This window comes from Heptranchias perlo, chromosome 34 (assembly GCF_035084215.1).
Source record: "Heptranchias perlo isolate sHepPer1 chromosome 34, sHepPer1.hap1, whole genome shotgun sequence".
In the NCBI taxonomy this organism is placed as follows: domain Eukaryota; kingdom Metazoa; phylum Chordata; class Chondrichthyes; order Hexanchiformes; family Hexanchidae; genus Heptranchias; species Heptranchias perlo.
Window position 1 is genome coordinate 9841927 of NC_090358.1, and position 22412 is coordinate 9864338.

General features: G+C 44.8%; 1 protein-coding gene across 2 annotated transcripts in view; it reads right to left on the minus strand.

Annotated features, from left to right (window-relative positions):
* The window catches only part of kif7 (kinesin family member 7), a 32388-nt gene that overhangs the window by 5166 nt on the left and 4810 nt on the right, over window positions 1-22412 (minus strand). For both annotated transcript variants that reach the window (XM_067971403.1, XM_067971404.1), the window contains exons 5-15: window positions 19806-19949; window positions 15573-15809; window positions 12377-12570; window positions 11044-11171; window positions 9863-10057; window positions 8921-9123; window positions 7943-8140; window positions 4664-4789; window positions 2997-3173; window positions 1992-2207; window positions 156-362 (exon numbers count right to left, since the gene is read on the minus strand). In XM_067971403.1, coding sequence (XP_067827504.1) covers window positions 156-362; window positions 1992-2207; window positions 2997-3173; window positions 4664-4789; window positions 7943-8140; window positions 8921-9123; window positions 9863-10057; window positions 11044-11171; window positions 12377-12570; window positions 15573-15809; window positions 19806-19949 — 2025 coding nt within the window. The remainder of the gene's footprint in view (window positions 1-155; window positions 363-1991; window positions 2208-2996; window positions 3174-4663; window positions 4790-7942; window positions 8141-8920; window positions 9124-9862; window positions 10058-11043; window positions 11172-12376; window positions 12571-15572; window positions 15810-19805; window positions 19950-22412) is intronic.

The following is a 22412-nucleotide window of genomic DNA, read 5'->3' on the forward strand; positions in this document are numbered from 1 at the left end:
TGGTACAGACAGTGCTGACTTTATTGTTTCCTCCCCCATATGTCCTCCCTTGCTCCTCTCCTGAAAATGGTTGTGTCTGGAAAAGACACACAGTGGCACATGACTCTCCTGGGGAATAAACAGTTCTGCATATTAAAAGCTGATAAGCCCCTTACCTTGTCAAAGTACTTGCAGAGCAGCGCTCTGGTTTCGGAAGCTGAGAGATAACTCAGCTTTGCCATCAGGTTCATTTCGCACTGGGACAGCATGCTGGCAGACCCACGCAGCACCGTCTGCCGATGTGTGATTGCCTCGTTTTTGTACTCGATAGCAGCATCCAGTGCCTCAATAGCTTCATCCAGCTGGAAAAGGACCCTTTCTTCCTGAAGAGCAACAATACAAGAACACTGACGGGTCAGAACTCACTCAGAACACTGTCCAGCACCAACCACCTCAAAAACAAGCAGAATAATTCTCTTTTTCTCCCACCAATTTTCTTCCCTCTTCTGAAGGTGCGGAGTCTTCCTGGGTTAGGGACGAACATGAGCTGCCTTTCATTACCTGTGTGTGTGAGCCCAGACGGTTTGGCTATCTGACTATGGGGGGCATTACGGTGGAGTCTGATCCTGTCCTCACTCAATGTCCACACAAAGGCACTTTCCAGCAGCAGATACTAAAGAACGCTTAGAAGCAGGAACCGTGGCTGATTTTTCTCCTCCCTAGCTCAAGGCCCAACTGCGACCAGATGACTCAGCACAGACCAGGGATGGAACCTACGGCCTTCCTGGTCTTTTTGGCTCAGTACCAAACCAGGCAGGGCATTTACCCACTGAGCAATTGGGGGACCCACACATAAATCTGAATTAAAAAAATAAATATTAGCATTACACAGAAGTTTGTAACTGCAGCGAAGTTTTATGCTCCGGCTGAAATGTTTGTGAGATTTAAATTATACAAAATTATTCTGTACAAACACACAGCAGAACAGGTAGAGTGTTTAAATTCTAACAATGTCTCTTGAACGCCACTGAAAAGCATACACCAGCGCCTCCGAAAGGCTCAACTGGTATGGGCACCACCTGATATGCTACTGAGCCAGACAGACCTGAGCAAGGGTGATGGAAAAATCAGCAAGGGATCCTGGTGAGGATAGAATCAGAATGGCCATGAAGTCAACAGAAGTCGAATGCCCTGCTGACATTCACTGTTTAGGCTCATACGTTAAGACTGGCCACTTAGGTGAGGCACCAGGGGGCAGCAGTCACCTGCGGGACCCCAACATAAATCAATACTTTCAGAGGAGGAGGAGGAAAACAGAAAAAAAAACTGCCATCAGTGAACCGGAGGCTCAAAGACATCAGTTAAATGGTCCCTGTAAACACAGGCACCATAGTAACCAGGGAGCCAATAAGACCTTTGTTGAGGGGACGTCACCTTTTCCATGATCTCGCTACATGTGACATCACATTATTCTGCCATCAGTCCACCTAACATTTCAATTTTTGTACTGATTGTAAAATTTTAAAATATAATAATTTATATTAGCTTACTAGCGGATCTCCCATGACATTGCTCACGTGGGATAGAGAATATGCTGCTTTATAACAATAGGGATATTATGAACAAAGTATGATAGGGAAAGAGTTTCAAGAAATAAGTGAGACATTTATAGTAAGTGCAAGCTATACCAAAACTTTACATATTAAACCTAGACAGACAGATGATTATATGGGGAGTGTACGTCAGATACTGTGCACAAATATACAATCCACTGTGCTGTTACTCAGCTACACCGGGATATAAATTCCACTGTGCAGTGAATAGGCTGCAACTAGTTCTGCATCAGCCATCTCATGAGTAACAAGGGCTTTGTCCACTCAACTGAAATACATGGCTTCAGGAACACAATATTTAGCCAACATAGTGGAACTACCATTCTAACATACGAGTAATTCTGTTTGATGTTACAATACTCCACTGAACAGATTGGTTTCTCTCATGACGAGCCACACCTCTGCGGACAACAGGTTTCCCATCCGCAGTTTCTCATCGAGTTCGGTCCGCTGTTTCATCAGCTGATCCTTCTCGTGCCGCAGGTTGGAAATCTCCTCGCGGATTTCCTGTTGGTCATTGGCACTGCCACTACGCAACTGCCCGTTCTTCTTAGACAGCTCCTTCTCCAGAGATTCAATGCGGCTAGACACTCTCACAATGTCATTACTCAGAGCCTAAAGAGGGGGAAAAAAATATATAACCAACATATTGAGGCCTTAACATGAATTGAAACAAAGTCAAAAAATCTTCCTTTTTCTTTAATGTTCCCACATTACAACAATGAGTACATTTCAAAAGTACTTCATTGGCTGTAAAGCGCTTTGGAACGTCCTGAGCTTCATGAAAGGCACTATATAAAAGCAAGTCTTTCCTTTCTTTATAATCTCCTGATGTTAGTAGCTAAATTTGTCAGGGTGTAGTCCAGATCCATACAGGCCACGAGGTCCAATCGCTGGTCTGTGTTGAGTGAGCTGATCTCAGCTGGATAGCAGTTTGGGTGCTACAACTGGCCTCAGCACCCCTGGGCTACAGAACAGAAAATCAGCCAGAGTTCCTGCTACTGATCACTATCCAGTAACCCCTGCTGGGAAGTGCATGCGTGGGCATGAGGTGAGAGCAGGATCAGGCTCGGCAGGATCACAGTTTAATACCCTGACAAGAGTCATTGTCCAGGCTCACATATAGAGTGTATACGAGATAAGGGCTGCCGACACTAGTAGAGCCACATCCGACAAGAGTCAGCACCTTCAGGAGAGGATTGGACAAAAGAAACTTTGTAAGTCTTGAATGCACTTGAATCGTGGCCTCTTACTCTCATACCTGATAGGCCCTCAGCTCCAACTCTCTCACCTAAAAGTATTTTGTCATGTTCTTTCACCAAATAGGATCTTGGCCTCTCATTCTTTCACCTGACTGAATCGCTCCCTCTCAATCTCTCACCTGATAGAATCACAGCTTCTCACCTGACTGGACCGCAGCCTCTTGCTCTCCAGACCATTCTTCTCCTGCAGCAAGGCTTCTTTCTTGTCTACAATGGTCTCTCGTTTGTTCAGCTCCTCTTCCAAGTCATCCAGCGCCTTTCGTTGTTCCAGTACCTTCTCAATTTCCGTGTCCAACCATCTTTTCTGCTCTTCAATTTTCTACAAACAAATTAGATGGTCAATGTTCATTTCAGAGCAAGGGCTCAAAAGGGAGATTTTCTCTCATTAAATTCAAGAGTCCCAAAAATCCATGAACCTTCCAGCAACTCCCACAATTTCGCCAGGACCCGGACACATTGGGTCTTAGCCTCTGGTGTGGGTAGCCACATGGCCTTCTTTGGAGTGGAACCTCCGCCCATCAAAACATGGCCTCTCACGTGACATGGGCTGTGATATGCTGGGGGAGGTAAGGCATATCAACCTCAATTGCGATGGCTGTGGGGCCCATCTGCTGGTCCAGGTCTCGATCCCCATCTCTGTGGGTGAAATGCTGCCATCTTTGTGGGTGACTTGAAGTGTCCCCAAAAATATTTCTCATGCCAGTGGCGTCAGCATGCACACACAGTCAGAAGTATCTGCTCGGCACTGCAATACTTGTCCTCGAGCTTCAGCAGCTACACAACACAATACCTGCGCACGCCGCCCCCCCCGCCCCCCCACCCCTCCACCACCTTTGGCAGGTGCTCAAGTGCCCATAGTGGCATGGGTGTCCACCAGTTTTATGCAAAAGGTGGAACATCCCCCAATCTTGGATACTGCAGTGAGGTCATTGGCGGATTTTATGGATTTTCAGGGCTCTGCTGTGCCTATCGGCCCAGAAATGAGGACTTATTAGGCTGTGTTAGATTTTTTTTTACCCTTCTGTCCTCAAGATGCTACTCTTGATGGGGTATAGTCCCATGGGCACAAACAGCCCTTCATCAGTTTCACCAACTGGCTATTCACAACTGACTGTGAGTATCAGCAGGTTATGTGCCTGGCAGGAGCAGGGGCAGTACAGCTGAGCCTGACCTTGTCCTCACCCAATGTCTGCACACATGCACTTTCCAGCAAGCATCACTGGATAGCAATCAGAAGTCGAAACCCTGGCCTTGAACGCTGAGGCCAATCGGAGCACCCGTAAAACTGCCCCGGCTGAGATCAGATAATGCAGCACAGGCAGGAGACAGAACCTGGGACCGTTCTGGTTCTTATGGCTCAGTCCAACACTGGGCGGTGCAGTTTCCTAGGCTTTGTTAAGTTTTACCTAATTTTATAAGCAGAATACCTCTTCATCAGACACTGAATTTCTTTTTCAATTAGCTCAATGGTAACTTGCTGAGTAGGTTGCGTGGAATTAATAATTACACATCAGTAAAACTTGTTGTGAAGAAGGCAACTGCTAAATACTAAAACAGACTCGTCTATTGCTGTTAAAATATATATTCAATGGAATGCTCGTTCAGGTGCGGGACACTGGACCTGCTCAGACTGTACTCAGTATGGGTCACCATATTCAGGACAGGAGGACCAGGGAAAGAAACATCAGAAGGAATCTTCACAGTATAAAATAAACTCCTTTGGTAACGTTGAGCTGCTCCAATCAGAACTCACAATACATTGTATTCAGGGGCAAACTACTGAGCTGTTCTTGGCCAGTACCACTTTACCTGCTGCTCTTCGAGGCTGATAACGGACCCATTGCTGCCACTCCTCCTCTTCCTATGGAAGGCTGCGATCTCTTCTGTTTTAATTTTAAGAATCTTTTGCTGCTGCTCGTGTTTTATTTCAAGCTCCTGCACACAGAAGGAGGAAAGCTTAACATTTCATTATCCTTTGGGGCGTTTATAATCCACTGGGAATTTCCATATCCACAGCAAGTTCCGATCATCCATCATCTTGTTATTGCTGGCTCTGTCCCCTCAACACATTACATTTAAAATCCTCATCATCATCTTCATACTCCCACACTGCTTTACCCAAACCTGTCTCTGCAGCTTCCTCCTCTTCCACAGCCCTTGGTCTTCCGACTCTGGCCTTTTGTGCATCCCTTCTCACTTCACCCCGACAGTGGTGGCAGAGCCTTCAGCAGTTAATGATAACATCCTTTGGAACTTCCTACCTAAACTCCTCTGCCTCTCCACTTCTCTAGCCACCTTTAAACACCTTCTCAAAACCCATCCTTTGAATCAACGTTTTGGTTATGCTTCTTAATCTCTCCCATTCATTCTTTCTATCTACTTATTTGTCTCCCCCACTCTGTAAAGCGTCTTTGGATATTTTCTTCATTAAAAAGGTGCAATATAAATGCAAGTGGTTGTTATAACCCAACATCTACAAAGCCAAACATGCAACGAGAGGTGAACTAAAAAAACAGAAAACCAAATTGCTTTCAGAACATGAGCTTTTCATTAACGAACTTTTTTAAAAAGTCTGCTGCTTTGTGTTCAAAGGATTACAACTGAGTCATGCCCCCCCCCCCCCCGCCACTGGTGGCCTATTGGGTGGATGCACTATCTTTCAATGGTACTGAGCCATTTGGACCTGGAAAATCACAAATCCAATCCCTGGTTTGTGCTGAGTTAGCTGATCTCAGTCAGGCCAGCAAATGGGGTGCTAAAGTTAGCCTAGAATTCCCTGGGTTAGGGAGGGGGAAAAAAAAATCAGGCTGGGTTCCTCTTCCTGATCACTATCTCATGTTCCCCTGCTCGAGACTGCACAAGTTGGTGCTGACTGAGCAAAGGATTGAACATGACTGTAATGGCCTCCATGGTTCAACAGTTTACCAACACTCACTATTTAGACTCCCACATTAAGAATGGTTACTTGGGTGAGGTACAGGAAGGCAGCCAGTACCCATGGAACCCCAGCAAGAGTGAGCATCTTCAGTACAAGAGTGGAGAACACTGGAAAAAAATTATCAACCGATATTTTTCTGTGTGTTTTGTGCTGTGCACAGCCCTCATAAAAAAATATCTACAGTCAATAAGAAAAAACTTGCACTTCTATAGCACTTTATCACGTTCTCAGGACGTCCCAAAGCACTTCACATCCAATGACTTATCTCTGCAGTACAGTTACTGTTGTATAGACAAATGTGGCAGACAATTTGCACACATCAAGAACCGAGGATCAGCAATTGAGATGAATGATCAGTTACTCTGTTTTTGGTGGTGTTGGTTGAGTATAGGAATATTGATCAGGACATCGGGAGAACTACCTACTCTTCCTTAGATAATGCCAATGGGATCTTTTATGTCCACCTGAATATGCAGACAGGACATTGGATTAACATCACATCCAAATAAAATACATTATTCAGCATCCTGAACCCTGGTTTATTTTCTGATGTTCTAAACTGGAGTGACAACTGTTAAACCAAACACACCTTGAAAACCTTGCCTTAATGTGACAAGAGAGAAGGACTGAACCAGGTAGAGGACAGTAACATGGTTTCATGAGAACCTACTATCTGTTTCTGGTCATCTTAATTAAACAGCCATCTGTTTTAAACTAACAGCATCCTCAGAACTGACAAGCCTCTGAATTTAGCATGGTGGGCACAATGCGCACCACTCGCTTCAATTCATTTCTTGAAATTCCAAATGGTGTGACTGCCATCAGGAGTTTTATCAAAAGCATTTCCAGCTTTGAAAAGATCCTTTGAGGGAGCCCTACCGGAAACCATTTCGGAAATTTTCAGATATTATTTCATCTCGGGTGCACAGTGAAACTGAGTTGAGTCACAGGACACTTTTCCTGCACTAAATGCCCCTCCTATACTCGAGTCAACAGATCAAAGAACGTCAGCAGTCACAGCAACAGGTAAAAATGTATCCTGTGTGGGGATTAACCTCTCCCGAAAGGGGCGCATGATCACTGTTCAGAATACAGTATTCTGCTTTTAGCAAACACCTCCTGAGTACAGAGCAAAATTTGCAAATTTAAAGGAGTCATAGGATAAAGGAAATCTGGAATGAGCTTAATTTGTTTTCCCACTACCAGACATCAGCATTTCATGCTCACACTTAGTAGTTCTTGTGTGTGTGTGTGTTTGTGCTTGTCAGCATTTGTTAAATCAAAATCAGTTTGGGATTTAAACTTCCTGCATTGCCTCACCATCATCCTGAAGTAGGCCTAGATTGCTGTCTGAATCTCTTCTGCACATAAGTGGAACTTGTTTGCATGAATAGCTGTGCAATCAGGTCGCTGCTGTGCTGACTTGTGGCAAAATGGTATTTGGTGATGTGTAAGAACTTCAAACATTCAAGGGAGATATGCTGTAGCAGTTAGTCATGCAAACTGTACTGGAGACACAAACTAATGTAATGAGTATCAGGGGAGAGATATGCAGCAGAAACTAATGTTAAAATATACTGGAAAGAGTGATGTAAAATGTACAAATCAGGGAGATGATACAGACGTGCCAATCGCAGTGTTTGACTGCTGCTCTAGGAGAGATGGGGACTAACAATTGTCCTTGAGAACACTATCAGGAACTACTGACTTGGAGCAGGCTACTGAGACTGGCAAATAAGATTCTGTTTTGAGACACACACTCCCCCCACTATTCCCAAGTACTTTGGTCACAAGACTCCAAAATACTGGAAAATGCACTAGTCAAAAATCAAATTTACCAGTGGAAGATGAGAAGGCATACCTTCAGACTTCCCTGTGAAATAAATGTTGCTTCCTTCATGCTCATACCTCCCTTCAGAAATTTCTAAACCTGCAAATGTAAAAACCACACTTTTGTGTACTTTAGTGAGGGATGAATTGGATATAATTACAACTTAAATTACGACAAGTTTGTGTCCCATTGCAATCTCAGTGCAACTGCTTGTTTTCAAATAGAGGAAAGGTTGCACTTTTCACAGAAAACAGAATGAATTCTGAAATGTAAGACAGGACAATTCATTCAACCTCCGTGGAACCCCAACATGCTGTACCTTCACTCGATGTTTTCCTTTCTGCATCTCTGTCTCGAGTCGCCTTTTCTGATCCATTTCCTCTTTCAGTTTTTTCTGCACCAATGCCTGTTGTTGCTTCATCAGCTGGACATTTCTCTCCATCTCATGGATCCGCCGCTCGCTCTGCGATGACAGTGATACCAGCCGCTCTGTATCCCGCTTCTTCTGTCTTAGGGCCTGGAAGTGGGAGTAATGTGAAGAATAGCAGCAGCTGATAGTCAAGTCTTACAATGAAAAGAAAAATCGGCCATCATTTCCCCAATGCAGCAGGAAACAAAACTGGATGAAACCTTACTGTAGGTGAGGGCAAAAAAGCAAGAAAGAATTTGCACACACATCCTCAACTCTGAAGGAAAATATTCTTTCCCCTCTCTCTCTGAAGGCGCTATAGTTCCACAGTGCTAATCACCTTCTGGTATCTTACCCAAGTGGTCATTATTCATGAGTGAGCCATCGTGTGATTCCCCACTGAATCTGGGAGCTGCGCATTCAATAATCCAGTGTATTAGTCCCTAGAATCAAACTTATTAGTCTGCTGCAATGAGACAAAAGTGGGAATTTTCCAATCAATAGCACTATTTGTACTCCCTTGCGATATACAAGTAAATTGGGGCACAAGTAACAACAGAAAGAGACAGTCTACCATTCTGCAACAAAAACAAATAACATTGTCATTCTAAAATAAATACTGGATCGCCATTCTAAAATAAATACTGGATCACTATTCTAAAATAAATACCAGCTGGCCATTCAAAGAGAAATACCAGATCGCTATTCAAAGATAAATACCAGATCGCCATACTAAAATATCGTACACTTTTACTTTGAAAGAATGGACCAATGACACTGCAATATTTTTCACCTAGGTCCAGCAGAGCTCTTATTTACTGTTGTTCACTGCACCTTCACCATGTAATCTGGAGGCAGTAATGCTACCAGCCACATCACCTCACGCACCTGCACTTTGCTCTGTGCTGCAATGATTTTTTTATGGTACTCCTGGAGCTTGGTCCTTTCCACAGGGTCCCTGGATTCTTTCTCCTCAAGGTCCTGGAGCTGTTTCTGAGCCTCTGTCAGCTCCACCCTCGCCTGTTCCGCCTCCTGCTCCAGCTCTTGAATCTTCAGACAGTACTGCTTGTTCATTGCCTGGGCGTCTCTCCCTAGCCATCCAAATACAAACCAGGTTTAGCTGAAAATATATGGGATTACTAACAGTACAAAGCAGTTAACTACTTGCTGTATATCCTGCTACAATCTTACTATCTCATTTATTTTATTTAAGGAATTTGCTGCAATTATAAGAGATGTTTCATACATTTTTCAAATTTTCCGTATTTAATGAAGGCATTAAAGCTACAAAGGAGAATTCAATTGATAAATTTAATCATGGTATTGTGAAATATGTAATCCTTATTTTTGGACTTTAGAAATTTCAGTTACAAAAGTTGTTAAAAATGGCAACAAAAAAAAATCAAAATGCATCGAGACAATGTGGTAATCCATTTGCCAGACTGCGTAGAGTGACAAGTTTACTTAGACATTCTCCATTATTAATGTGGACATAGGAATTTATAATGGAAAATGCTGACACAAAACGTGTGACAGAAAAGTGACAACAGTAAGTCAAGTGGTGCAGACAGGAAGTTGGTACAGGCCTAAGACTTTTAATATATTACAGATATAGATGTAAGTTTATTTATTACAGTGTTAGATCTATTATTGCACTCCTCCTAGAAAGACATCACTCCTTACTATCTTTCTTCATGTAATGCTACTTCAATGTTCAAAAAGAACAACAATTGAATTTTGAAGCTGACTAATTACCTCACCTGTATTTTGGTGACCGTTAGAAAAGGTCAACGCAATAAGCATTTATCTAAATCTATTTACCCCTGGTACCTGTTTTGATGAGTTCTTTGATCAATTCTTCCTTCATGCGGATGTTGATGGCCAGTTCCCGCATTTTGTGCTGTGCTTGGACGAGCCTCCACTCAGAGTTCTTCAGCGTGGGATGGTACACAGGTGAACTTTCCCTGAATTCATCCGAGAATGGCGAAGAGTGGGCCCCATTCTGGTCTGTCCTCCCGCGTGGAGCTGCAAAACATGAAACATTTAAATTCTTCAAGTTTGAGCGATGAAAAATGCTGAGCAAAATAGCTAACAACCAACTTTTTAAAGGGCTGCCATTCAATAGGTCTTTTATATAACTGTGTCTATTTTCAAGTGATTCCTATCTACCCTTGTTTGAAGGAAGTTTGTATAAATAAAAAGCCTGAGTTATATTTCATTTTTGGGGGTGGGGGCGGGTCTGCCCTGGAATGGGCTGGGTCTACCCTGGTTTAGTTGTCTTGGTAAATCATGGAGGCAGGACAGTGGGATCTGATAGTTTCATGGTGAAACTGTCAGAGAAGCCCAAGTACTCTGGATCATCTGTCACTCAAAAATAGGGAGGCAGAGTAATGAGCTGCAGTAGTGAGATATGGACCATGACCACTGGGGTGTGGGTCCATCCCTATGGTCTCCCACCCCCCATTAAGATCTTGCATCACTGTGTCGAGGCACTAAACTGAGGTGAAGTGCTTCTCTGTAGAGAGGGCACAATTAAAGCGATGGTCATTACAGGATGCACTCACACTCCTCCCAACAACCAGTGTCAAGTCAGGATCAGTAGAGGTCTGGGGAGGAGGCCAAACACTTGGATGCGGATGGCATATGACACAGGGCGACCTAATGAGTGAATGGAAAAAAATAAATTGAAGAGGGAATGTGGCCCAATCAAGGGATTGAGTATGGAAATAGTCTTTCCACACTCAAGCTGACTTGGCTTTAATGATCTCCACAATCTTGCTTGCTTATTGTCTATGCTAATACCTGATGCACGGCCACTTGGGCGAGGTATCAGAGGGCAATTTGCAACTGTGAAACCTGTACCATGGCGAGAGTCACCGCCTTCAGGAAAGGAGGGAAGATAATTTGAAATTAAAGAGTAAGTACAAAGGGCAGTGGATTTTCCCTGAGTTAAACATTCTGAATGCTGTCCTGGTTCCATGTTAGTAACCAGACCACACGAGGCTGCGTACGTTTCATTATTTCACTCTGTGCACTGCTCGAATCGCTGTCTTGCAGCTGGATGAGACTGCTTCTGCTTTTCACTGTGCTGATCAGTCCAGGAACGTCTCTTTTTGTCCAGGTCCGATTAATCTGGTGTCTGTCAAGAGACAAAGAATTAATCTCAGGGCATCAGAGCAATACAAAATTTTTTAAAAGGTTTCCATTTCTCAGCAGAATATTACACAGGACAACACAAAGACATTCAGCCTCTACTTCCCTACAAGGGTTAATCAGACTGCTAGTATGGTACTGCTATTGATTTCACTTTATATTAATTTCTTTATGTTAACTTTTAGCTTTTGCCTGTTAAGTAAGTTTCTGTTAGAAGAATGGAAGTGTAATCATAACACAGGCGTGCTTTATTTTGGATAAATGTTTGTTTAATATAGAATGCAATGAAGGGCAACAGTCAGTTTGGACAGTAAACCTAATTAAAAGAAATTCTAGGCAGAGACAGTCAGAGACCTTTAGTTGATAAGAAATTCAGCAGCAGACAGACAAGCTTTCTTAGTTCACTCAAGCTTTAAAAGATAAAGACAGCATGGCAGCCCCACTCTGTATATCCTCAGCTTCACAGGGAAGCAGGAGATGTGCGATATCTTTACGATGGTTAAGTGTCATGCCAGGCCGATGAAGATATGATGGGGCGGTACATGTCTCATAGCTGATGGGCAAGACTATATGTTTTGACCATCAATTCAAGATGTTATAGTTCAAATTGATTCCCAAAGCACAACATTCAACCGTGGGGTGGAAATATATTCTAGGGACTGTTAACTCCTACAAGGCCACATCTGCGTAAGCAATGCAGACAAGTGAAAACATTGCCTGTAGGGAGTCTTTATTAATTTCTCTGTAACTGTCTTCAACCCAATGATTTGATTGACAGATCAACTAGGATGAAACTATACCAAAGTTAGGGAGTTGTACTGGGAAGAGAACTCGTTAAAACTAAAGTTATTGATAAGGAACATGGGCAGAAACATGTGAATTGTCACGTAGCAAGGTTGAAAAAAGGTATAAAGAGTGGGTGTTAGAACAGACACTTTGGAATTCAAAGGTTTGGCCAACCAAGTACACAGAGCTCGGAACTGCAACGTGTTTTGAATTTCCCAGCTAAAACTTGCACGGTTTTGTCGTAAGTATTGCTGTTAAGTGCATGTTTTATTATTGTATGCTTAATAAATCTGTGAACGCGACATTCAATGCTGTGAACTCTATGATTTTAAGAATAACTTATATGCAAGAACACCCAAATTCTAACACAGATGTAAAGTGAGTGTCAGTTCAGTTACATCTTACCTGCTTTTTCCTTTACTCCTGCAGGACTCATCCTCCTCTGGTTCCTCGTCAGATCGCAACACCGTTGATTCGCAGTCCTCGTTGAAGTCTGCGTGAAGCATAGAAACCTCGTCCGCCAGACTGCTCTGCAAGCAGTGACTGCGGCTGTGAAACCCAGCACCTGCATGCTCCATGGAGAAGGCATTTGCACAAATCTACTGACAAGAGAAGATAGAGAGGAATACGGTTTGTGGCCAGGTGAGAATGCAAAATAACAAGAATAAAATTATGCAGTGGCTCAAGACACTGTCCTTCCATAACGGATACTGGTGTCTGGATCAAAGCCAGAGCTACAGGGTGAAAGTTTCTCCTCACTAGCTACTTTCAAAAATAAAGTAAATTGGTCAAGTTCTGTTATAATAATTGGTAATGGCAGCTGCCCGATGGCTCTGGGGGTAAATATGCTGCCTAGCATGTGACTGAGCCGTACAGATCAGGTTGATTCCCTCGTCTTGTTGAATTAGCTGATCTCATCCAGGGTGGCAGTAAGGGCGTTACAATTGCTATCAGTGTCCTTGGGTTAGGGAGAGGGAAATCAGGCAGGTTATAAGACCTGACCACTATCTAGTGATCCCTATTAGAGAGTGCATGTGTGTGGCAATCAGATAAGGACAGGTTGGGCTCAGCTGTGAAACCCTCCATTGGTAAAATAATCTGCCAGCCCACACACGCAGAATGGCCAATTGAGTGAGACACTGGAGAGTAAGTGGCACCAGTGGAACTGTGCCCAGCAAGGAGACAGCACCTTCAGAAGATGAGGAAGAAAACTGATGGAAAAAAGCCTCATTCAGTGTTTATATGCAACTTTGGTTGTGTATCCATAAATCGAAGAATCTCAAATAGCCTCCCACGATCAGTCGGCAAACATCAGCTGACTGAAGAGGACATTAATATTCACCTGATAGAAAGGGTCTGGAATGGTGAGGTAATATTTTTTTTATTCGTTCATGGGATGTGGGCGTCGCTGGCAAGGCCAGCATTTATTGCCCATCCCTAATTGCCCTCAAGAAGGTGGTGGTGAGCCGCCTTCTTGAACCGCTGCAGTCTGTGTGGTGAAGGTTCTCCCACAGTGCTGTTAGGAAGGGAGTTCCAGGATTTTGACCCAGCGACGATGAAGGAACGGCGATATATTTCCAAGTCAGGATGGTGTGTGATTTGGAGGGGAACATGCAGGTGGTGTTGTTCCCATGTGCCTGCTGCCCTTGTCCTTCTAGATGATAGAGGTCGCGGGTTTGGGAGGTGCTGTCGAAGAAGCCTTAGGGAGTTGCTGCGGTGCATCCTGTGGATGGTACACACTACAGCCACTGTGCGCGCCGGTGGTGAAGGGAGTGAATGTTTAGGGTGGCAATCAAGCGGGCTGCTTTGTTCTGGATGGTGTCGAGCTTCTTGAGTGCTGTTGGAGCTGCACTCATCCAGGCAAGTGGAGAGTATTCCATCACACTCCTGACATTTGCCTTGTAGATGGTGGAAAGGCTTTGGGGAGTCAGGAGGTGAGTCACTTGCTGCAGAATACCCAGCCTCTGACCTGCTCTTGTAGCCACAGTATTTATATGGCTGGTCCAGTTAAGTTTCTGGTCAATGGTGACCCCCAGGATGTTGATGGTGGGGGATTTGGCAATGGTAATGCCACTGAATGTCATGGGGAGGTGGTTAGGCTCTCTCTTGTTGGAAATGGTCATTGCCCTGCACTTGTCTGGCACGAATGTTACTTGCCACTTATCAGCCCAAGCCTGGATGTTGTCCAGGTCTTGCTGCATGCGGGCTCGGACTGCTTCATTATCTGAGGGGTTGTGAATGGAACTGAACACTGTGTAATCATCAGCAAACATCCCCATTTCTGACCTTATGATGAAGGGAAGGTCATTGATGAAGCAGCTGAAGATGGTTGGGCCTAGGACACTGCCTTGAGGAACTCCTGCAGCAATATTCTGGGGCTGAGATAATTGGCCTCCAACAACCACGACCATCTTCCTTTGTGCTAGGTATGACTCCAGCCACTGGAGAGTTTTCCCCCCGATTCCCATTGACTTCAATTTTACTAGAGCTCCTTGGTGCCACACTCGGTCAAATGCTGCCTTGATGTCAAGGGCAGTCACTCTCACCTCACCTCTGGAATTCAGCTCTTTTGTCCAAGGCTGTAATGAGGTCTGGAGCCGAGTAGTCCTGGCGGAACCCAAACTGAGCATCGGTGAGCAGGTTATTGGTGAGTAAGTGCCACGTGATAGCACTGTCGACGACACCTTCCATCACATTGCTGATGATTGAGAGTAGACTGATGGGGCGGTAATTGGCTGGATTAGATTTGTCCTGCTTTTTGTGGACAGGACATACCTGGGCAATTTTCCACATTGTCAGGTAGATGCCAGTGTTGTAGCTGTACTGGAACAGTTTGGCTAGAGGTGCGGCTAGTTCTAATATACTGGGAAACTCCCTCCCTAAATCTCTCCACCTTCCTCTCCTTCTTTAAGACCATCCTTAAAATCCACCTCTTTCACCCCTCCTAATATCTCCTTCTTTGTCTGTGTGTCAATTTTTGCCTAATTGTACTACTGTGAAGCTCCTTGGGGCGTTTTTCTACGTTAAAGGTGCTATATAAATGCAAGTTGCTGTTGTAAATAAAATCATATCACAGGCCACTGATAAGTAGTATAATTCAGCTTTGCACAATTAAAGAAAGGAAGACTTGCAATTATAGCGCATTATCACAGCGCTCTGAAAAGTGCATCATAATCAATTACTTTTGAAGAGCAGTGTTATGTGGGCAAACATGGCAGCTATTTTACACACAAGATCCCACAAATCTCAGTGACATGAATGAGCCATTTTTTGGCATTGATTGAGGGATTTACCAGAACACCAAAAAAAACTTCCTTCTCTACTCTGACTCGTGTTGTAGGATCTTTAACATCCATCTGAAGCACCTGAAATAGCAGGGAGGGCTCTTGGCTCATGTTTCATCCAAGGGACGGCACTTCCAACAATGCAGTATTCATCTAGATTGTCAGCTCACCTTATGCATTCAAGTCCTCAGAGGGCTTGAACTCATAACCTTCTGATCCAGACTGGACAGTGTTACCAACTGAGCCAAGCTGACACCACTGATGCTACATCTGGGCAGTATATTTACTAGGCATCTCATAGGTAACTTGAAACGCACCTTTTTGGAATGTATTCTTCCAGTCTCATCATTGAGAATGTGGTTGGAATGTGCCACACTTAATCTGCAAGGGTGGGCAGTGTCCAGAGGGGCAGTGTGAGGCCTGCAGCTGAGGTCAGCAAGGTGGAGACTCTCCAGCAGCTCATCCACTGACATTGCAGACTGGTTCCATCCTACCAGCTTCAGTCTGCTCTGCAATTCAGCAATCTGATCCTGCTGGTCCAATAACGTTTCATTCTGAAAAACAATTCAAAATAAAATATTAACAAACACTTCCTCTCAATCCTTCCCAATTTTCATTGCTGTTTTCCTGTGAGCAGTGACTCATACTGCAGTACAGGGTTCAATGAGGAATTCAGGAGAAACTTCTTTACCCAGCGAGTGGTTAGAATGTGGAACTTGCTACCACATGGAGTAGTTGGGGCGAATAGCATCATTGCATTTAAGGGGAAGCTAGATAAGTACATGAAGGAGAAAGGAATAGAAGGATATGCTGACAGGGTTAGATGAAGTAGGGAGGGAGACTTGTTTGGAGCATAAACACTGGCATAGACCAGTTGGGCAGTTTCTGTGCTGTAAATTCTCTGTAATTCTATGTAATACAGTTCCACAGGTGCTGGTGCCTTCCAATACCTTTCTCAAGTGTCCATTCTTCATGTATAAGCCCGGACAGCAAAAGTTAACAGGTTATTCAACTGTGGTGGACAACACAGCTGAGCCTGAACCTGCCCTCACCTGCATACATGGAGTCATGGAAAATGTGCAATGTAAATTCACTTAGATGATACCAGGAATTAGCTGATACAGTTATGATGAGAGATTTAAAACACTAGGGGCTCGATTTTACCACCCGCTATCGGGTGCGTTCTCGGCGGGGGGGCCCCGAAAATCGGGAAATCCAGGAGCGGGACCGGATCCCGCCTCGATCCCGCCCACTTCCGGGTTCCCCGCTGACGCGCCGGCGTGCGCGCGCAGCCCCCGCTGGTGGGAATCCCGCAGGCAATTAAAGCCAGCGGGACGCCACTTGACAATATTTAGTTTGGTATTTCAGGTCATTAACTGACCTGATTAAGGGACTGTGTGTGATTTTTGAACAACATGGGACTGTTTCCCACACTGGGGGAAACACTCCCAGATCGAATGGACGTGTTGCAGCTGTCAGCCTGTGGCAGCTGCAAAGGTCCATTTGACAGGTGGGGGGGGGGGGGGGGGGGGGTGGGGGGGGGGAGACCCTCACCCATTGCAGGAGGCCACTCTGTCACTTGGGACAAAGTTTGGCCTCCACCACCCGCCTCCTGACGGTCAAAGTCACCAACCTGCACACTTACCCCGGGGTCCGGAGACATGTACCTACCTTGCGGACCCCCTCAGATGTACATCTTGCGGATGGGGGCCGCCGTAGCTGCAGTCATGACCTCCTCGGAGGGCGAACAGCATCACCAGCCTCACCATCCACGCCGTCCACCTCTGACACGTGGAGCTCCACAACAGAGTGCTGTGACACATCCACCTGTACAGCAGGAGGGAGGGCTACCGCAGAGAGAGATGCGTCGCAGAGGGCACTACCCTCGCCACAGATTCCACAGACCGAGGCTCAGCCTCCTGGACCTCTCTGAGCAGCAGTGCACACGGAGGCTCAGAGTCACTCGACATGTAGCCGTGGACATCTGCAGCCTCTTTCATGCCGAGCTGCTCCTGGCTGGCCCGTGCACCATCTTCCTACCTGTCGCTGTCAAAGTCACCACTGCCCTCCCAAACTTCTCCTCCGCAGCCTTCCAGGGTGCAACCGGGAACATCGCCGATGTCTCTCAGTCGTCTGCGCAGAACAGCCCTGCAAATACACCTACACCCACTCTGCAGTGACACAATGGGTGGCATCAGTAGTGGGTCCTCATAGTGATACCCAGGAGCGGGCATTATTGCACAAACCGGACAGGATTCGCGAAGACATGGCAGTAGTGGTGCCAATATAATGTGTGATGTGAGTTGTTCTGAAATTCAATATAAGTAACAACCATGACAAACCCTCAAACACCCGTGTGCATCCCCTTCATGCTCACGACACGTTTGCCTTACGCTGCCTACTGCACATATGTGATGCATGCCCTGTGGCTGCAGCACAGGTGGTGGCAGGTTGAGTGAGGCTGGCTGTAAGAGAGATGCACGAGAGGGTGAGTATGGGATAGAGCCATGAGATTGTATGAGGATTGGGTTGAGTGGTAGTGGCGGGATGAGTACCGGCGAGGTGAGTAGGTGCAGGTAAGATGAGGATGGGGTTTGAGTGGGTATGAGGGGTGATGTGACAGAGAAGTGTTGGCAATGCTGAAGGAGATGTGGGGTGGGGGCAGTGATGTGGCAGACGGAGTGTAGGGGAAGGACTACGTGTACTCACTGTGGCTGACCTACTGAGGTCATTGGACCGCCTCCTGCACTGTGTGCAGGTGGGTGATATGTTGGTGGCGCAGGTGACCCCCTCTGCCACCTCGAGCCAGGCCTTCCTGGTGGCGGAGGCGGGGCCGCTTCCTCCCGCCCGCCGGGTGGAAGATCTCTGTCCTCCCCCTCCTCCTCACCCCATGTATTGATACCTGGGGTGAGGCATCATTAAACTAGGAGCAGCCTTCCCCCTGGGCTGCTCCATGCAGTCATCTTTGCAATTGGTTGCAGCATCTGTCAGTGGAGGACTGCCCCTTTAAATAGAGCGCCTCCAGCTGACAGATCTTACTGCGTATGTGCAGCCTGCCCGATGCGCAGATCAGCAGCAGGGAACCCGGAGGAGCAGGTAAGTGGATACAATTAGTGGTTTGCCTGCTACGATCGCGCGGGAAACCCACTAATTTCACCGGGCGCGTTACCCACGCGCCCGCTTGCCCGTCCGCCGAGAACCCGCAGCCCTGCTAAAATTGGGCCCTAGGACTCTATACACTGGAGCAGAGAAAGCTAAGGGGGCGGGGGGATGGAATTTAATAGACGTGTTCAAAATTATGAAAGCATTTGTCAGAAGATATGGTGGAAGAGGGCATAAACTCAGGATCAGTACCAGAAGCATAATCGGGAAGGCTGTAAGAAACTTTAGGGTTACCAGAATATGGAATACACTATCACAAGTGACTACTGAAGCTGTGTTAATCAGAACATTTAAGAAAGAATTAAATAAGCATTTGAAGAAAAACAGTAAAATGGAAAGAGCAGGGAAACATAATTAGGATAGTCAGTTCTGGCGTGCAGCTAACAAGCACCATGGCCAGATGGGATCCTGCCGTGCAGTAATTTCTGTGATACATATTCAAGGCCTACAACAACATCTATATGTCATTGCTAACAACAACACATAAACATTGCAACTTCCCACTGTCTATAATGAAAACAGAAAATGCTGGAACTGTACAGCAGGACAGTCAGCATCTGAAAGAGAAAAGACAGGTTAATGGTTCAATTCAAACTGGGTCCCACATGAAAGGAGGCTAAATTATAAAGAAAGGCTCAAGTGACTACACTTATCGCTGGAGAAAAGACTAAAGGGGAACATGATCCAAAGGAAGATTTGCATTTTTATAGCACTTTCCATGACCTCAGGATGTGCCAAAGCACTTTACAGCCAATGAAGTACTTTTAAAAGTGCAGTCACTGTTGTAATGTGGGGAAAACATCCAGGTCAACAAAATAATCTATGGTATATAAGCTATTAAATTTGGACAATGGGCACAGGTTTAAAGGACATAAGTACTACATACACAAGCCTTGACCAAGGTTAGAATTTAGAAAAAATTAATCCCCAAGGACTGTGGATGGGGAGCAGACTCCAGAGAAGGGAGTTCATTTGGGGTCAACTGGCACCTTCAAAAAAGAGCTAGATCAATATTTGTTGAAAAGGGAGATTGAGAGTTAGAGATATAAACAATGCTGCTTGATAATTTTCAGTGAAGGTCAGAGATAGAAATAAGGTGCTCTTAAAGTAGGGGATTCAATGGATGATGTGGAAGGGAAGCCATATAAAATAATCAGACATGAACTCTGAATGGATCTGGCTTGATGGATGAATGCTTATTTCTCAATCTGGATTTTCTTAAGTTCTTACCTGCAAACCTGTCTTTTTTCAGATACTGACAGAGCTGTTGTGCATTTTTATTTATATTCTCTTGTGTACTGGAAACAGTCCAGCTCCTTGTGTCTGCTGTTCCATATCATGCTCGAGTTATTAAGATCTATGACTGAACCCAGACACGTGGCTGCTACCTGCTGTTTAAACCGCTCCATGGCATCCTCGAGGGCTGCCAGGAAATCTCTGTTCTCTTCCTCCAACCGCTGAACCTGTGCCTGCAGTTTTGGAACAAGCTGCTTCTGCTCTCGCCCAAGGTCTGTGTCAACTTTGGTGGGGGCCTGTGTAGAAAGGAGGAGGATTACAATATCACAATGTACAACCATCACACATCAAGTGACGTTAACTGTTTGCAATATGGTTATTGGGCTATTTACCATATTGGTACCAAAACACCACGGGAACATTTTTACTCAAAACGATACACTTTGATTTATTATGCACTTAATTCAACCTGCAAATTGCTTCCACCACGACCACCACCAGTGACAGATCTGTAACCACGAGTACTTCACTCTAGTGTCATATACCTCAAAATGCTCCCTCCAGAATCCAGAATTGTACCACTGGATATTTTTCATAGTTCGAGTGGATGCTGTATGAAAATATCACAAGCCCTTTTGAAATCTGAGTGGAAAAAACTGCGAATAGTGTGACTGCATGAAAAGTTCACACTCTCACTGAAATCTTGGTGACAGCACTGCATCAGAAAAACACTGAGTTACTGGCCAGCATGGAGCTGTTAAAGGAGGATTGCTCGCTGAGCAGTCTGTTCCATGTGTTCACCACCCTTTGTGTAAAGCAGTTAAATCTACACTGTCTGTGAACCTTTCCTCTTCTAAGTTTGAGCCCGTGTCCTTCGATTCTAGAGCTTATGTCAATTACTGGGGTTCAATTTATTTATTCCCTTAAACATACTGAATAATATCTTCTCCAAGCCTTCTCTTCAGAGTAAAATCCTACCCTTCAACCTCTCCTCATAGCTCAGATGCCGTAAGCTAGGTGTGATGCAGGAGTCCTGAACAGTGTGTTGCCTCCCAGGTGCCAGGATAAGGGCTATAACGGAGAGGGTGCAGAAGCTCTTGGAAAGGGAAGGGGATCAGTCGGAAGTGATAGCTGGTTACAGAATCAACCACATAGGGAAGTACAGCATTCAGAGCCTGCAAAGGTTTCAAAAGGTAGGAGGCAGATTAAGATGCAGGACCTCAAAGTTAATAATCTCAGGATTATTACCAGTGCCATGTGCCAGTTTGTACAGGAACAGCCAGATTTGGGAGATAAATATATGGCAAAAAGCATGACGAAGGATACGAGTTCCTGGGGCACTGAGAGCAGTTGTGGGCTGAAATGAGCTCTACTGATAGGACAGCCCACACCTGAACAGAACTGGGACCAAAATCTTTGCAGCGAGCTTAACCAGAGCTGTAGAGAGACTTTAAACTGATATGGCAGGAGATCCTGGTAAAGCAAGAGGGTGGAGTAGGCAGCTTATGAGGGAAAGTAAGCTTTAAGTTTATTGGAATAAGAAGGTCGAAAGGATGAAAAAGGTTAAACAGGACAAGATAGTGAAAAAAGAATCAGGGTTTAGGAAGGAAAAAGGCGAAACTGCCAAACCAAGGAAAATCAAAGTTAAAATATATGTATATTAATGCACAAAGAATGAGAAACTAAATTGGAGAACTGGAGTCAATGGTTAAAGTAGAAAATCGTAAGATAATGGCAATAACTGAAATGTGTCTGCAGCTGGGCCAGGATTGTTATTAGATATTTCTGGGTATTATACTTTCAGGAGGGATGGAGAAAGAAAAGGAGATGGGGTAGCAGTATTTAACGTAGACAATATTACAGTAGAGTGTAAGGATTTAATTAGAGAAGTGGTCCAAAAAGAATCTTTTGGAATGAGCTGAGGAATAGCAAAGGATCAGCTCCATTACTGGGAGTATATTGTCAAGCACCAAACAGCTGAAAAGAAATCAAGGATGAAATTTGTAAACAAATTAGAGCAATGTATATTAACAATAAATTATAACTGCAGGAATTGAATTATCCAAAAATAGACCAGGTTAGGAAAAATGCATGTGGTAAGAAAGGGGAGGTTTGTTTGTTGTGTGTTCGCGACTGTTTTCTCAGTTAATAGGTTGCATGTCCAACAAGGAAGGAAGCATTACTTAACTTGGTTCTGTGTAATGAGGCAGCAAAAGTAAGTATGCTTAATAGTGTTACCAATCTCGAGGGTAAGCAGGGGAACATTTGGGAAGCAGTGATGACAATATAATTAGCTTCAGCATAAGAACAGAAAAGGAAAAAGAAAAGTTGAAGACAAGGATAACTGACTGGAAAAAAAAGTGAGATAAAAAGGGATCTGGTGCTGATTAAGTGGAGGGAAAAATTGGCAAATAGAACCATAGATCAGCAACAAGAAGTATTTGAACAGGAGGCAGAAAGGGAACAAATCAAGTTTGTTCTAGTAAGGGAAAAAGGGAGTGTAGCAAAGGCTGGAATTCTATGGATAGATCTGGAAGTTAGATCAAATCTGAAGTAAAAGCAACCTGTCTGAGGCTGAACTGGACCGTTCGCAACCTCGGTGTCCTATTTGACCCTGAGCTGAACTTCCAACCCCATATCTGCTCCATCACCAAGACCGCCTACTTTCACCTCCGTAATATCGTCCATCTTCACCCTTACCTCAGATCATCTGCTGCTGAAACCCTCATCCATGCCTTTGTTACCTCTAGACTTGACAA